This window comes from Boleophthalmus pectinirostris, unplaced genomic scaffold (assembly GCF_026225935.1).
Source record: "Boleophthalmus pectinirostris isolate CB_2022bp ecotype Guang Dong unplaced genomic scaffold, ASM2622593v1 HiC_scaffold_6, whole genome shotgun sequence".
NCBI classification, from domain to species: Eukaryota; Metazoa; Chordata; class Actinopteri; order Gobiiformes; family Gobiidae; genus Boleophthalmus; species Boleophthalmus pectinirostris.
Genome location: NW_026571447.1, coordinates 28222485 through 28240721, shown reverse-complemented (window position 1 = coordinate 28240721; position 18237 = coordinate 28222485). Strand labels below are relative to the sequence as shown.

The window sequence follows — 18237 nt, the reverse complement described above, 5'->3', positions numbered from 1 at the left end:
AAGTTACATAGTGCCACTTTAACTAATTTAAGCTTAATTATGCTGAATATTTTTATTGTAAAACTATAAGTCATACTCTTTCTTGAATCTTTTTGAATTTAAGTTTTATAAGATCAGTGTAGTTTTTCGTAAAAGCCACTGTAGCCTACCAGGTCTGTGTACCATTCGTTCTTTTGAATTTCAATTAAGAACTAAATATTGTAAAATGGGAAAACAGTTTGTTATTTCATTATGCCATTTAGTGTTAAAAAACCAAACAAACAAACAAACAAACAAACAAACAGATTTCGACGTCCATTTCCAATATTTAGTAACTTTAAAGTCTCTGTGACTATTTTAATTTTGATATTTTATTCTCTCTGGTTTATTTACCCTGGAAGTTCTGCTGCTCAACCATGGATCTATAATAAAAACTATTTTTATTATAGTTCTTGGTGTCGGCTGAACAGAGTTTATCACTGCTCTCATCATGGAGTTCAACACTTACTTTTTAAGACGCGAAAGTAAACGCGTCGCTATAAAAAGAGACGACATGTTTGTCCACATGTTTCAGGTAAGTCTTTCTAGCAGCAGAACTTTTGGGGCAAATAAACCAGAGAGACAAATATCAAAATTAAAATAGGCATGAGATTATTTTTTGATTGGTGTTATCTGAATTAAACTTTAAATTAAATATTGGAAATAGAAGTCGAAATCTGTAGTTTTTTTGTTTGGTACACTAAAACTGATGAATGAAATAACAAACTGTTCTCCCATTTTATTGTTTTTCATTCTTAATTGAAACTCAAAAGAACGAAAGATACACTATACCTGATACCTGAATGATACCTGATACATGATTACTGTCTAAAAACGTGAAAAACAGACCTAGTTCATTTTAAAGAGTCCAAAATTATTCCTCACTTATCATCCTAATTATTCACAGAGATGACTTTATTAGCGCTTTTCACAACTTTCATAGACCCGAACGAACTTTTGCATCACAGTAAAGTTAGCAACAACTAGCATGCAACTGCACACATCCTGATTATCAGATAAAAACTTGATTGATGATTAGATGTAGACAGCACTGCAAACTTACTTCGACCTCCAGAGCTGCTTATACGATGTGTCTGGACTGGGGTGAGACAAATTTTGCTCAAGAAATTGTGCAAAGGCTCTTCAAACATATCGTCAACACAGCTGATAATATCTGACAGTAAATCTTGAGCTGCTGTCTTCACCTGTGCAGGTTGCAGATATAGGTAAAAGGTGAGCCTGTGTTTATGACCAGTTGCCTCAGGATACAAAATGTTCATATGTTTTGAGTCACACACCTTGCGATATAAACCTGTATACATTCAGACCTACGAATATTGACTCACGCTGTACTTTTGACGAGAGCTCACTTCTTTTTGCTGTGATGAAATGAAAGAACTGGCCCAACGTTTCCTGATGAATGACTCACCCTTTTCCTGGTGCCGTCTCTCAGTGTTACAGAGCAGCATCAGTCTCTCTTTCCTAAGCCCAGATCTGATAAGTCTGACTCACCGCTCTGTTTTAGCCTGTCCGATACGCATCATCTTCTGGTCTGAAAAGCAAAATAGATTCATTGTTTATAAATGATTAAAAGAGTGATACAGGTTTAATATGATTCAGAAAACCATTTAAATGAGCCTACGATGACAAATCTGGAACTTTTTCTTTTTGGTAATTTCTTTTCACAAGTGTAGTTTTTATCATGTCTTTTATAACTTGTAAACCAGACTATAACGTGGAATATAAACATTTACATTACACATGATCAAAAAAAGACATTACGCAATTTCCTGATCTATGTTACAATGTTGTTTCCTCATCGCAAACATACCTGGAGTTGTGTTCAATTTAATCAAACATTCAGGTCATGTGGTAATACAGAAAGTGCTCCACTTTGTTTTTAAACTCCATATAACTTCATTAGAATCATTTGGATAATTTCAATTCTTCCCAATCTCTACTGAACTAAAAGTAAAACTAGCTCTTCATGACATCACAAGCTGGAACAGAGCTTTTTGAGGTTGGAGATGTAGACAGACTAATAATAAAGGGTTGCTCAAATGTGTGAATGAAACAAAACACAACTCCAGGTCTGTTTTTGAGGAAGTAAATGTAGTTAATATGATTAACTGAGATTCAGGAGCAGGACCACGCCTCAGCCGCCCTCTCCTCTCACCAGTGAACCACAACTCACCTCAACCACGCCTCTAATTTTCCAGAAGTCTATATGTAGCAGCCTTTCCCATCATCCCAGTTTGTCTCGGCTAACTCGACCCCACCCTTCCATCCCCTATTTTGTCTTTCAGCCATAAGACTCCTACAAGGGGGGGTCCCGTTCCAGCTGGGCCAATTGTAGATTGAGATGGAGCCCCCACCCATAGTCTCAACCCAGCCATCTCTGCCTCGCTTCGTACATTATCAATAAACTTCTTCGCACTATGTCATTGTTGGCGTGGTCCTAGCTAGTGAAAGACATTATAAAATGGCTTCACTAGAAAAGACCACGCCGCTACAATGGAAGACGATAAAAGATGTTTATTGACAGTGGATGGATGTGATTGAAGGCTGGGGGAAACTCAAGGTGGGGGATCTGTCTCCAATCCAAAATGGTCACCCAGCTGATTCGGAACTACCCCCTCCTTAAAGATAATGTCTACAGGCTGCAGTCGAGAGAGCTGACACAGACGGTGTTGTCAGGATGGCCGTATAACTAGGGCTTCTGGGTAATTTAAAGCGAGGTTGAGAAAAGCTGTGGTTGACTGGAGTGGAGGCTGAGTTGTGGTCCAGCTCCTGAATCTCAATTAATCACATTAACTCCACTTAAAGGTCAAATGAGTCCATTTTGATGATGATGATTTAATGTATGACTTTTAAAGGGACAGTTCGGAATATTGGAGATAGGGCCTCATTTCCTAGTGAGCCAGAGTGTTGGAGACTCATGGAGACACTTTTTAAAATATTTCATCCAGTCCTTGTATTTGCAGAGGTCGCTGGTGCTAGGCTAGTGCATGTCAATGGCCATAGTTATCCTGCCACTAAAAACAGTCTTAAAAGCACCTGACACAAAACAATTATGACTCCAAACTGTTGATGTGAATGTCTTTATTAATAGAATAATTTTAGAAGTAAAACCAACCTTGCATGTGAAGGATTTATGTCTGAGCAGCAGCAGTGAGTTGTACTTCCTGATAGAAAGCTCGGCAGCGGTGGACAGATATATGAGAAAATAGTCCCTCAACATGCGACGATTCATACGATGCAAGGTTAGTTTTATTTCAAACATTGTTCTGTCAACACTAACATTTACATCGACAATCTGGAGTAATAACAGATTTGCTTTGGGTGTTTTGTGGAGTGGGCAAGACTGGTTTAAGTGGCAGGCTAACTATGGCCATTGACATGCACTAGCCTAGCACCAGCGACCTCTGCAAATACAAGGACTGGATGGAATATTTAAAAAAGTGTCTCCACACGTCTCCAACATTCTGACTCACTAGGAAATGAGGTCCTATGTCCAAAATTCCAAACTTTCCCTCTAACATTTTGCAATATTTGGTTCATTTTGTTACTTTTTATTTCCTTTCTGTATAGACATACGTTGCATTTGCGTTCATTGTGTTTACACGATTTTCAGTATTTAAAGAGTGAAGAATACAGAATACACTCGTGTCTCTCACAAACTCATCAGGCTGTTTCCATCTTGTCATTATGCCACACATTATATTATTTGTGGCAGGCTTGCCCAACGTCTTGCCTGAGCGGGCCAAAATGAACATGTGTTAGTGTGATGAGGGCCAAATGAAGATATGTTTTGCATATAAAAAGTTTGTTCTAAAAAAATATGAAAAATAGTTGTCAATTACGTTGCTTTTCAGGACAGGACTGGTTTGGACTTGCAAGCAATGACTTTCAGCGTCAGAATGGAAACTTCTCAGAGGTGGGTAGCACTCATTTACATTTATTTGAGTAACTTTTTAATGAAATTTTACTAATTTAGCAGTATACTTTTACTCCTACTTGAGTAAAAGTAGTGGCGGTGCTGGTTCTCACTGTGAGTAAGTTTGCAACACTTATTCTGAAAAGTCCAATGAGATTCATATGAGAGGTGTGAAATAACACTCTAGGTCTGAAAAAAAGAACCTAATAACATATAACTTATGCTGAAAATATTAAATGGTTTGGACATTCGTGTTTCTTGCAAGGCTCCTTCAGACATGGTTTAGGTTTTTTTTCCTCATTTTTGTGTCTACCAAAATTTGTGGAGTATTTATTGTTCTGTTCTTCCAGTTATTTTCACTTCAAATTATAAATCAGATATAATTTCCTGACACTTTAAAGCTACTCTTACTTTTAGTGCTTTTCTGTAAGACTTTGTTACTCCTACTTGAGCAATTTCTTGGATCACTACTTTGTATTTCTGAGTGATATTACTGTATTTTGAAGTAACGTTACTCTTACTTGAGTACAATTTTTGCCTCCTCTACCCACCTGATACTCTTTACAAATCTCATCTCACAAATCTCCCACTACATCTCACCACTTTACTCTACTGTACGATAATCCTGTGTAGTGTCTGTTCTCTGTGTGAGGAGGCTGTCGCTTTGAGCTCAGGAAAACCCCCCGTCTCTCCCTCCACCTCCTCCTCCTCCTCCTCCTCCTCCTCGCACAGACAGGGGTCCAGGGATGAGAACCTCTGGCCCGTCCTTTCCCACCACCACTGGCCGCTCGCACTGTCAACACACAAGCACCAACAGCACGCCGAGTCACACCGCTGTTCCATCAAACAGCCTTTGTCTCCTCCTCTCGCCCCCTCCCTCCTCTGTCCCCATCGCACACAAACAAACTAATCTCCACTCATCTGTGAACACGCTCATTACAAAGCAAAAACACAAAGGATACAACCGGGGTCAAGTTCAGCCCACTCCACGAGAAAAATACAGAGCTTTAAGCGCTCAGCAGTTTTAGGAGAAATATGGAGGAGTAATAAGGCATTTTTCTCACAAATATTATAATTGTGATAGGATTTTTGTTTTTTAAATCAAAATTAAGTTCATTGTGCACATTTTTTTACATACAGAATAGGAAAGTCAAGATTAACTGGTTAAATTGAGGAACAAAATATAATCAATTTAAATTTATTCTATTGTGCAGAAAAGTAAACCTACATGAAGTGCTTTTTAAAGCTTTGTATTACACTAATTTTTTTTTTCTTCACTCAGTTTGATTATGTAAGGCTAATCACAAAGAGAGATGGAAATGTATTAAACAGCAATGAAACAAAATGAAGGATTTTCTTGTTGCCATGGTGCTTAAAATTGTGAATACTTGTTAAATCGTGATGTTTCTTCGCACAAAAATTATTACCTAAAATCTGATAATGTAACATAGTCCCGGAGGATTAATATTTCAGAGGAGACTGAAATATGAACTGCTAAACTATGCAAAAACGACAAGCCTTTCAGAACATGTTTGTCGAGGTCTAAACTGGAATGTTAGAATAAAGCATTAAAGAACTGTAGCCTTTGTGATTTACGAAAGAGTATCCCCAGATTTGATTTAAGGCATTTTAAAGACCTTTTTAAGACCACTTAAATGAAAAGTAAGAGCAACATCACACCCATTATGCGGGCAAAAAACACCAGATTAAATTTTTATAATGACCATTACTCACCTCTTTAAATAACAAAAAATACTTCTCAATCAGAACTCATGCACTGCTTGTAAAATGGCCAAAAAATCATTTATAACATTCTAACAAAACAAACTAAGTATTGTTTGTGCATACTCCAAATTAGACATTCATTCATACATGATTTCACTTTTTTGTTTTTTTCCTCCCTCTGTTTAACTTTGCACTGCAGCCCAGTTTACAAAAAGATAGGCTAATGAAATTTAAGAGCTTTGTGAAAAAAATAAGACTTGGACAACATAATTTAAGACTTTTTAAGACCTTTTTAAGACTGTTAAGACCCCACAGCTACCCTGTATAATACCAACCATTACAAATTGCTATTTACATCGGTAGAAAGTATCATTACTCTGGCATTCTCTGGTAAAAAAAAAATATATACAAGAAATAAGCACACAACATGAATATGGTTTCTCAAGTATAATGTATTCACAAAGTACTTCTAAGACACTTGGCTATTACAATAACTTAGATATACAACATATATGTATTAAACACCATAACCCTGACCACATTCTTGTAAACAAACTCTTTAGTGTTCCCAAGGTTGAAAGCTGCAATCTCATGAAAAATAGCTTAGAAAAATAGCATAAACAGGAAGTGGCTATGTATCAAAACAATTCATAGATAGTCTTCATAAAGTTATTATTATTTAACTGCTATTGATTGTTGTAAACAATGAGAGAAAGTTACAAGGTCCATAAGGCAAGATGTACACATTCACAATCACGTATCGATGCACAAAGTGACAAATATAATCACAATAGCAGCCAACTTGAGCTACAAAAGTCTTTGGCTAATCTGATGTGGCGAGATAAGATCCAGCCTTTAAAATGAACGCTGTTGTTTTCCAAATATGCCATTGTTTTAAACAGCAGACTTGGGCTTGTAAAAGGCACTTAAGAAGATAGACACAACACAGACCGTAAAAACAAACTTAAAAAAATTGTACATTACATAAGTTTTCTTTTTTTGAGTTCTGCTACCTGCTTGACCACAGAGAGACGTACTATCGCTTCGTTAATGTTTTACAGTGCGGCATTAAACTTTTCTATCTCCATGAAGAGAAGCAGGTGACCCCACGAGGCCAAGTACATTTCAGATCTGTGGAGAAGCGACCATGTTTTCAAAGGTATTTTTGAGAAATAAAAACGCCTTCAGGGTGAGAGTTAATACCATACTGTGGAACCTTCCAAAGCAATAACATCTCCATGGAGACAAGTAGGTGGTGGACCTCTCCCCATCAGAAAACATACATAATGCACTTTTAAAGAAGACATATTATGCTCTCTGTGGTATTTAGCAGAGGTGGGACCAAATCGTTGTTTTGCAAATCTCAAGTAAGTCTCGGGTCTTTGACCTCAAGTCCAAGTCAAGTCTCGAGTCACTGGCCCATAAGTCCAAGTCATTTGATTTAAGCTTCAAGTAATTTCAAGTCTTTAAACCAAAGTACCAACTATAGCTTATGTTTTTGCAATTTATATCAATTTTAAGATAATTTGTACCAAAAAAATCATAGTATATCTATATATGAGTATTTATGGATTATAAAAAAGTTGTAGAAATGTATTTTTTTCCTTTTTAAATGTCTTGACAAGATCTTAGTGTGAATCAGAACAGAAAAAATTCTGATTTAAAAGTGCTTCTCAAGTCTTCTAAAGTTGCAGACCTCAAGTCCAAGTCGAGTTCCAAGTCTTAGTCCATTTTATCAAGTCAAGTCTCAAGTCCTAAAAATAAGTGGCTCAAGTCTGACTTGAGTCCAAGTCACATCTTGCAAGTCCCCACCTCTGGTATTTAATAATCATGAAAAGACCATTTTTACTATTTGTAGAAAATGTGTATCACTTGTGTGAAGATTTGATTGGTGAAAGCTGAAAATTTAACTTTTTTAAATTACAGCTCTGAGGGGAAACCATTACAACATGGTTAAACGCTCGCTCAAGTCGATTTTGCATCATATGTCTCCTTTAATGACAGACCACTTGTGCTTTTAGGCTCTGTGCAGGTAAATGGGACATTGCACATGATTTGTCTGTAACCACATTTCCCTAAAGTTTGTGTAACTTTTTCCATCCATTTTTCACATTGCCATAGACTTGTAACCAGGTGAGCTTGAACCAGGTGCAAACCTCCAGAATAAATAAAAGCGGATAACACTGGTCAGGATGCCGGGCGTGTTGGGAACCTGTAACACAAAAGCACACACAGACAGATCAGTTTTCCTTATGGCATTTTGCAGATTTTCACACTAACATTTCACTTACTGGACACTGTCCTTTTCAAATGTCACTACAATTTGGTGTGTTCCCTTGCAAGTATTAAAAGGCCTTGTACCAGATTTCGTTTCCCAGTGTCACTGAGCAAAATTTGTCTTTCCCCAGAACAGTTATAATCAGCTTTTGAGGTCAAAACAGAAATAAAAATCAGAGAGCATTTTATTGTTTCATAGTCAGGAAGAGTGTGTTAACATGATAGTGGTTGTTATAGCTTTAGAGTCACAACAAAACTCTGCTTTTCACATTTTTAAGAATCAGGTAGAGCGCCTTTAATAGTACTTTAAGTACAACCCAAGAACACTGCAGAATCTCAATTAAAGTTTGTGTAAAACCCATGTGGTTCCAGATTTAATAGTGTTAAGAGCCAAAATGGAAATCTACCAGGAAAGACAAGTTGGCTCATGTTAAAGATACGAAGATATGTTTTTGTTTGTTTTTTCCTGGTATTTCAATGATAATCTGTCACATGTAGATTAAATGTTGGTCACTGTAAACTGTAATATTGATCTTAAATGATTTACAACAGAAACTAAAAAGGAAAAACAAACACATACAAATGGAAATTTTCTGAGCACTCAAGCCTCAAATGCAGGACTACACATGATTGCACAAACATGAATCACTGAGAATATGACTCTGACTAAGCTAATGATAAGGAAAAATAAGCAAAATGACATGTCTAAACTGTATTAAAGTCAATTGTGCATGTTATTTCTCTTTTAATGTCAAGTGCTTGTATTTGTCAGAGGTAAAACTGTTATACTGTACGTTACTAACCATGATGTAGTAGTCATTCAGCTGTTGGCCGTAGAGAACCCAGGACGTGGAGGTGAAGAAGGTGGCTACAGTCAAAGGGAAGGACAAGCACTGCACGTTACCACTGCGGATGATGTTTGAACTAAAAAGGAAGAGCAGAGTTTGTTAGGCAAAAGCAGCAAGGTCATAAGCAGTATCTGTACGCATGAGAGCTTACATATCTGGTGGTAATAGATGTTTACAAGAACAAAATGACCATCACTTCAAAATAAAACTGAGTAATGTAAATACTGAGTGGAAAAATATTAAAAGTGCATTATGTAACTTTTCTAGAGGAGTGTCTGATACATCCTTGTTTCCATGCATGTTATTCAATGGTTTGTTCAATGGTTTGTCATTAAACTTTCATTTTGAATTTACTGAAATGTGTTTTTTTATTGCTCAAAATACCTTGATTCAGCATTCATTCTTACTGTGAGAAGAGTCTTCTTTCCACAGCTCTGATCTGTAACTTGCTCGTAATACTGAGCAAAAGAATATCTCCATGAAAACAGAAAGGTGGCAGACCCTCAATCAGAGAACTTACATAGTACACCTTTAAAATACACGAGGCATAAAGACTTGTATAAAGAATAATTATCATTCTTTAACTATTCAGAACTAGATTTAACTTGTTTAATGATATTTTTTCAGGTTTAAAGACAACCTAGCTAATAAAAGAAAACTAAATCCAATAGGGCAGGGGTGTCAAAATCAAATTCACAGAATGCAGAAATTAAAAACTGGGACAAAGTCGTGGGCCAAGCTAAATATTTACTGAAAAATTTCAACAACATCTGCGTGTTTTCTTTTCTTTCGAGATAGGTAATGTTAAACCCTTTCTTATTAAAATAAACGTTTAATAATAGGCTTGCTTATACATTGAATCCACAGCAAGCTTAATATAAAATAACAACAACATTTTAAATAAATAATGTTTCCACAGCCGATCTGTAGCCGGTGGGCCAGCTCTAATCCATAATTGATCCCAAATTTGGTCCCTGGGCCTGAGCTTGACATGTCTGCAACAGGGTAAGTGCAATGGCCTTGATGAAGTTAAGTTTAAAATAAGACAATTATCATAACAATTTGAAAAGTAACACATAACACAAGTAAGACATATTTAAATAGTTTTGCATAGTAGTTCATCTTTGTCAACCAAATGTAAACTAGAGGGAGATATTATACACAAAACACTAAAATTGTACCCAAGGTTGTACTGCGGAGATAGTTAAACATTTAGAATAACAGGATAAAGCAGATGAGAGGAAGAAAGGCAGGAAACTGGGGGCTGCTGGAGCTCAGGGGCTGAAGGAGAGAAGGAGACAAACAGGAAAATGGATGTGGACAAGAGACGACATGAAAGACTCACTGGGGAAGAATGCACGTGCACAGGTCACAGTTAGCGCTAAAAGGTTATTGTAAAATAGATTGTGTGTCTGTAGTATTGTCTATGTGCATGCGTATGAGTCCTCAGTTTCCCATAAAGCAAAGGGAACTGCTGAGGCCTGCAATGAGAACTCAAAACTACAGTTAGGAACTATACTCAACACAAATCATAACACAATTGTTGTTTTGAGGATGTGCAAAACTAAAATGTCAAGCATATCATCTACATGATAAAACAAAGCCAGCAAAAAGAAAAAGTTAAAAAGAGCAGAAACATCCGGTGTACTCAAACAATTCATGTGCTAACAAGTACAATTAAACTTACTGTACATCCAAGTTTTACTATTTGAACCTCAGCCTTTAAAAACATTTTATATGGATCATCATAAAACTGTCATCAGCATAATAAAACTAAATGTTGAAACGTTCTCTACAAACATAAAATATACACTACCAGTCAAAAGTTTGGAGTCACTCTATTATTCAATGTTTTTTTTTCTATATGTTTAATGTAATTTAATAATTATTTAATTTACAGTACATACAGAAGACATCAAACATAGTAAGTACGCGGTAGGAATTATGGAGCAAAGAAAAAAAAGTTACATTTTAAAAATATTTTATAACCAAATCGACCAAATAAATAACCAAAGTTGAGAAACCTTACGCTTTGTCAAAAAAAATTTAGTGGAATTATTAATTTTTCTTTTCTGTACTAAATATTTCCATACATCTTGCTTCTGTATGTATAAAAAATGTTGAAAATAGTAGGAGAAAGTAGGGAATACATAAAATGAATTGAATAGAGTGAATTTTATTATGTTTTAGTATTTTGTTTCTATATTTCTATATATTTTTTTATCTCTGTGTCTACATCTATTTGTATTCAGATGTTAATTTCGCTGCCTTAAATACATTCTGCACTTTGCTCTGTATTAAGAGCTGCCGTGACACGTGATTTTCTACACTGATAATAATCCACCACGTTTCTTTCAGAATAAACTGAATATCACTGACAAAATGATGAAGCGCTTTACCAGATCTGTGAGCGGGGACAGGTACATGCTGACGGTGATGGCGCTGCACGTCAGGCCGAGCTGGTTGAGTTGAGTTTCTCCTTGCGGAAGAAAAGTGGAGAAGTAGAACCAGCCTCCAGCCAAAACGGCACCTGCGAACAGCGTCTGGGACATGAACGGCTTCTGCAACACAACCACAATAAAACAGCAAGTGAACAATTGATGCATAAATTGTAAGAGGTATTGTATGATAATGTTATATTGATATTCTTTTCTGTCTATATGAAATTATAATCTACTTTGGTATAACCCAATAAGTCTTTTGTCTTTCAATAGTTGGTTGGGATAGTACATTTTAGTGAATACACACTCTCCCTCCCATATACCGTATTTTCTGCACTATTAGGCATTCTGGATTATAAAACGTCATTAAATGGTCTATTTTCAAACTTTTTTCACAAATAAACTGCACCAGACTTTAAACAAAACAACAGTTAGATGGCTCAGTGGGACTTTGTTTGGCGCGTTCACGGTGACTCTCGTCTTTGTTCAGTTGTGGCGTGTAGTGAGGGTGCTGTCTGGGACCGCTGGATTGTCGGCGTGTTTGCAGTGACTCAGTTGTTCAGTTGTGGCTAGAAGTGGCACATTGCACTCGATTTTTTTGGTTCGTTCCTCTGTTCCATTCCTCGTCAGCGTGGAGTGATGAGTGTGTCTCTAGGTGTTTTTCGCTGTGAGGTCGCTGTCTGTTCCATGTGTGTTTGCGTGTGCTGCGGGTGGTGCATCTTTGTATTTTACTGAAGTTGTGCTGGGACACCCGAGTGGATTCGTGTATAGGGTGCTCTGGATTGTGGGGTTCAGCAGTCGTTTTTTGATGGGGTTGAAGGCTTAAGAGCACGCCCAATAGCCTATAAAGTACGGTACTGAATGTAAACAGACAGAACTGTAGACATGTGCCAATTTCAATCCACACTCACCTTAGTTGTACTCTGCTGGCACAGTGTTGCGTTAGATTTTATTTCTATTGTAAATCTTTATAGTACAACTTATCTTTATTTTGATTGCAGGTTCTTATTCTACTTCTGTTCAACTTTGCATTGCAACACGGTAATTTCCTCATTGTGTGACAAATAAAGGTTTAATGTTATCTTATCTTATGGACTCTGGCGGCAAGGTGGCTTATGTGTCTTGCCAAAGGACACAACAACAATGTGCACCAGCTGGAACCTAAATCACACACAACACACAACAGCATTTGTTCACTGATCCGAAGGTTGGTGTTCGAATCCTGCTCTCAACATTAACATCATTGGTTGAGCGGTCAAATCCACTGATGTGATTCCAGCTCCTATAGATGAATGTTGGTGTTGTGTCCTTGGGCAAGACACTGAACCTACAAGTGTCTGTGTACACCAGTGTCTGTGTACACCAGTGTCTGTGTACACCAGTGTCTGTGTACACCAGTGTCTGTGTACACTGGTGCATGAATGCGTGTGTGAATGGGTGGGTGGTTCCTTGTTGTAAAGCGGTTTGAGTGCCTTGTATAAAAATATGATCATGTCTAAATTAGTGCTGTCATGCGATTAAAAAAATTGAGAGATTAATTAATTATGATTTGTAATTAATCTAATTAATCTCTTTTTAATCCCACCTAAAAATTGCTGAGAAAAGCTTCAACTTGAGGTATTTTCATTTAAATTCATTATTACATTATTGTGGCAGATCAAAAGACTGATATAGAACAAAAAAAGTGACTTTATAAAGTTATTTATTGTTTAACAAACTTTAACAGTTGCAGTCACTTACATTCCACAGTATCATCATTATTATTACTATTACTAATCTGCAGTGTTGGGAAGGTTACTTTTAAAATGTATTCCCTTAAAGATTACATATCTCAAAATGTAGTTTGTAACGTAATCCATTTAAAGTGAGTAACATAATCTGAATACTTTGGATTACTTGATATTGTCATGGTTTTTAAAACTACATGAATGTAGCAACCACATCCTGAAAATTCTTGTTTGTTCTCTTCAAATTGGCTGTTGAGCCAAAGTCTCCATGAATAAGAAACTGTTTCCTGTAAAGTAGCAAAGACCAGGATCTTCACGTAAGACTAGGAAATCTGAACATAAGATGTTTTGTCTGCTTAAAACCAATAAAAACCCCAGACTTTCCTTCACCATATTAAACATATTATTGATAGAGAAATGCTTTATGTATGAGATCACTGGTTTAGTCCTGGGCTGGTTTAGTCCTGGTTTAGTCCTGGTTTTAGTCTTGGTGTTAGTTCTGGTTTAGAGGCGCACAGGAGGAAGCGCGGTTTACGCAGCGTACACAAGAAAACACGATCCACACGCGGCGCACGGGAGGACAGTGGTGTCCGCGCAGTAGCTACGGAAGGAGACGTGGTCTGCACGTTCTCAGGTTGATGACGATGATGAGGGTGTGTGTTTGTGTTTGCGTGTGTTTGTGTGTGTGTCCCCTCATGTGGCAGGTCACTATAGGACAGTAGAGCAGATATTATGAGCCTATGCAGGTTGTTTTCACCAGTACCAGTAGCTCCGGTTTGACAAGTTGTAGGCGATTTTATACTTGTTATTTTCTTTTATATCTCATGTCGGGAGAAGAATTTCCAAGACACGAATGCGTTTTTACCGTGCACTGCTGCCTCTGTTCTACTGGCTCTTCGACCTCGTCCACTGTGTGACTGACGCCACCAACGTGAACATGACGTTTACATCGCTCTTACTACGCGCGTTCTGTGTGGGTTTCCGGCAATAAGTGGAATTACAGAAATAAAAAAAATAATAAATGTGTTTTTTTTGTGTGTGTGTTGCTGTCCCAACAACATATAAAAACAGATTTTATAATAAAGCAACTCGCATACAGAAACAGTAAAGTTAGAGATTAAAAATTAGATTAACGCAAATAAAAAACATAAGGCGCTAAATATGACTGTAATTAATTAATCGCAATTAACGCGACAATTTTACACCCCTAGTCTAAATCAAATAATTAACCTTCAGATTTGTGAAAAATCCATCACTCGTCCAGGTAGAATCCATGGAAAAAGGAGAAATTCAATTTGTCAACTGCACAAAAGTTATTTGGTCTCCAGTTCTGGTCAAAATGCTGGTGGACACTTCCTTATAATAAGCAGCAATAATGTGTCCTACCACAATTATGCAGATGACACTCAGATCTACGTCTCTCTGGCAGCAGGAGACTATGGACCAGTGGACTCACTTGGTCATTGCATCCAACAGATCAGTGTGTGGATGCAAAACAACTTTCTCCAGCTAAACTCTGACAAGACTGAAGTCATAGTGTTTGGTCCACAAAAACAAAGGGACAGTGTCAGCAGTCACCTCCAGTCTCTCTCTCTAAAACCTTCAAATCAGGCAAGAAATCTAGGGGTAATAATGGACTCAGACTTGAACTTTAACAGCCACATCAAATCAATAACATCTGCAGCCTTTTACCATCTAAAAAACATAGCAAAAATCAAAGGTTTACTGTCTAAAGCAGACTTGAAGAAACTTATCCATGCGTTTGTCTCCAGTAGGTTAGATACTGTAATGGTCTGCTCACTGGTCTCTCAAAACGAGCTGTGAGACAGCTGCAGAACATCCAGAACGCTGCAGCTCGGGTCCTTACTCGAACTAGGAAGTACGAGCACATAAGTCCTGTGCTCAGGTCTCTGCACTGGCTTCCTGTGCCTCAGAGAATAGACTTTAAAGCAGCTCTGCTTGTGTACAAGTCTCTCCATGGCCGAGCACCAAAGTACATCTGTGACATGTTAGTGTCATATGAACCATCTCGCACTCTGAGGACCTCAGGGACCGGCCTCCTGCTGGTGCCCAGAGTCAGGACTAAACAAGGGGAGTCAGCGTTTCAGGTTCATGCAGCTAAAACCTGGAACAGTCTTCCTGAACATGTGAGACAGGCCTCTTCTGTGATGCTGTTTAAATCCAGGCTCAAAACATTTCTGTTTAACTGTGCATATAACTGAAAGGTTTTCATTCCGCACTCTTCTCTCCAATTTATGTCTCTCTTTTTTATTTTAATCTTCATGATTATTTATGTTTTGATTTGTTTTTATTATGATTTTAATGTATTTCTTATTCTGTAAATTCACTTTGAATTACTTTGTGTACGAATTGTGCTATACAAATAAACTTGCCTTGCCTTATATCTGCCTGCAGGGAGGAGTTAACTACAATGAAACTACTCTGAAACTAACACAACTACCTGTTTGCAGTTTCTGTTAGTTCTCTAGACCTGTTGAACTGCACTACTTGTGGGGCCATATTAGCATAATTATTCATGAGCTGCGAAACGTATTTGACCAAATACATTTTGTCCAAGTGAACTGATATTTCTCCTTTTGCCAACACTTTCAGATTTGTGGGAGAAAGCTCTACTTCTTGCGACTTGTTGCTTTCTCAATCATCTCAATATATTTTCCAATGCCCAAAGTCTCTTGACAGGACGTGGTGAGTGTATTCCGCTCTTGAATACAATACACTCACCTTCTGCTTTGCGTAGTGAATGAACACAATGATGTAGAGCGTCTGCAGTGAGGCACCAATGACATTCACCAAAACAATGGTCTGGTCCCTCTTCAGGATCCCGTAATACAACCAGCCCAGGTTACTGTGGAAACGAGAAGAGCATCTCTCAGAGACAAAGAACAACAAACAAGCACTGAAACACAGCGAAACTATCACAAAATGACAAAAAGATGACAATGCACTCACTTAAGACAGGTAGTGAGGAAGGGTAGGAACTGAATGTTGTCCGTGCTTCTTGTTTCCCGCATTTTTTTCAAGTCGGACCTAAAAGGAAAAAGGACACAAACAGTAAAGTTACACAAATCTGTTCTGATGTCGAGTAAGAGATTTTTAAATGAATTAATTATCCATCAATGCGTAGTTTGTCATTTATGTAAGCATGCCCTTTATTTTTGCAACAAGAACCAAGTATTTGAGTCCAAAAATAGAACTTACAGCCCAGTCGAGAACATCCCGACCGTAAACACGATGCAGGCCCATGACAGAAGCGACAGCAACTCCATGGAGCGAAAGAAAAAGAAAATTAAATACGTCTAAAGCAAAAAGTATCGATCTTTGCGCCCTTTGAGATGCAAGAGATCAAGAAATAAAAAAATGCAGTCAGTCTTGTGCTGACGTTTGCTCGCTGCAGCTGACTTCCGTATTTGCGGAGCAGGAATACTTTCCTACACTCTGATTGGCTGCTGCGCTGCACACGCTTTTTTTCCCTACATCTTTATTTATAAAATTGAAAATCCAACATTGGCAGGTGGATGTATTTATAAAAGTAAAGATTATGCTGTTAAGAAGCGTCCTGTTGACTACTGTGAATGAAACGTAAGTACATTTTATTTAAATTAATGTAGTTGATAGAAGATTGTTTTTCCAAGCAACATTTTAGAAACAATCAGCACATACTACATAATTAATAATGTCCAGGAAACTCTCTTATAAACCTTTATTACATTTCAAAATTATCTTATAGGCTCTGGGAGGTGCAACCCCAGTAAACCAGGCTTCAGGCTTTTTACATATTTAAATTTATTTCAACATTTGTTTAAAAAATAAGAAGGAAAAAAAAACAAAAAACAAAAAAAACAGGAAAAACTAATTTACCTTGACAACCTTTCACAGGTAGATATTTTCTATTTCCCATAAAATTACTTGAACTTTTCAAGCCTGACCTTTCAGCGTGTAATTTTCTACCATGCTTTTTGAGTACTGAAGTGTTTTTAGATGTTGCTTTTATTGTAGCAGCGTGTTCAAAGCAGGTAGGCCATGCAATACAAGGCTGTTAAAGATGCACTATGTAACTTTTCTTTAGGAGTTCGGCACCTGCATGTCTCTGTGGAAATTGTGTATCTGCGTTTTGTTGTATGCTCCTCAGTATGCTTCTTATTGATCTCACATTTATTCAATGACAGGAGTTTTTATTGTTAAAACACCTCAAAAAAATTGGCATTCTTGCTGTGAACGGGTCGCTTATTCACAGATCAGACCTGTAAATTGGCCTAGTAACATCACCTGCTTGTGTCCATTATCAGAAAAGTTACTTAGTGCACCTTTAAATACATTAAATTGGTTTATTGGTTGGATAAAGGCAGATTTCTTTGCCATAACCATCTGTTTACGTCATAGTTTTACCTTTTTAAATGATTTCCCTCCTTGGACATTCACTGGAAGCTTCTGTTTGGGCTTACATCTTCTTTTTGGAATGTAAATACACCTTCTCCATAGTATGACATCATTTGGAGTACAACTTTACGGGTCAGTCAGTATCTCCATGTTAAGTCTCCTCATTCACTCAAAGCTTCCCCGTGTGTTGACCCACTGTATAGATACATAGGTGCTACATTGCCGCCATTTCTCAGATTATTTGATCATCTGCAGTGGATTTGAGCCGTGACGTGACGATGGAAAGACCAACAAGTGGGTTATGTGTTCTGACTTTGAATGTAATGTTGTGTGGTTTGACACTGGGCAGAGACATTTGACAGTTTTCAGTCAGTTCTTAGGGCAGGTAAGTTTGTACAGTGCCATTCTATTCATTCCAACACGCCATCATGTTCAACTTTCTCCCCATTTGTCTCTCTCGCTCTGAAATTACTTGAATTCAGACTCTTGATTTATTGCATATTTTAGATCAGGAAATAGCTGACTTCCTCATATATATCACTCCAAATTTTTCAGATAAAATTAAAGCAGTGAAGATTTTATTTTACTAAAGTTAGTGTTCATGCAAAAGTATTCTGACTAAGCCTGTCCCGATATTTCTTATATCGACTTATTAATAATAATTATTAATAATATATGAAAGCTGGAACAATATATTTATTTGTGGGGGCTTTTTCTTTGTACTACTGGGACATTTTTGGTTATTTTTTGGCTATACGAAACAATTTGAGCCATAAAAGGTCAAATTAATAACTTCTATGACTCATTACAGATGCAAACTAACTTCTAAAGTGTTTCATTCTTCTGTTTCTTTTTTTGCAGCTCAT

General features: G+C 37.2%; 1 protein-coding gene across 1 annotated transcript; it reads right to left on the bottom strand.

Annotated features, from left to right (window-relative positions):
- Positions 1-6114: 6114 nt before the first annotated feature.
- On the bottom strand, positions 6115-16398 carry slc50a1 (solute carrier family 50 member 1). Its single transcript, XM_055164251.1, has 6 exons — positions 16193-16398; positions 15944-16021; positions 15716-15839; positions 11185-11366; positions 8761-8881; positions 6115-7892 (listed from the first exon to the last, which is right to left on the bottom strand). The coding sequence occupies exons 1-6, from the start codon at positions 16258-16260 to the stop codon at positions 7788-7790; spliced, it is 678 nt and encodes a 225-aa protein (XP_055020226.1). The 5' UTR covers positions 16261-16398; the 3' UTR covers positions 6115-7787.
- Between the last annotated feature and the right edge of the window lie 1839 nt (positions 16399-18237).

Coding starts and splice junctions, on each gene's coding strand:
- slc50a1 (XM_055164251.1), bottom strand. CDS start 16,260: ATGGAGTTGCTGTCGCTTCTGTCATGGGCCTGCATCGTGTTTACGGTC. Junction 16,022..16,192: donor GGGATGTTCTCGACTGGGCT/GTAAGTTCTATT, acceptor TTTTCCTTTTAG/GTCCGACTTGAAAAAAATGC. Junction 7,893..8,760: donor TGAATGACTACTACATCATG/GTTAGTAACGTA, acceptor TTTGTGTTACAG/GTTCCCAACACGCCCGGCAT.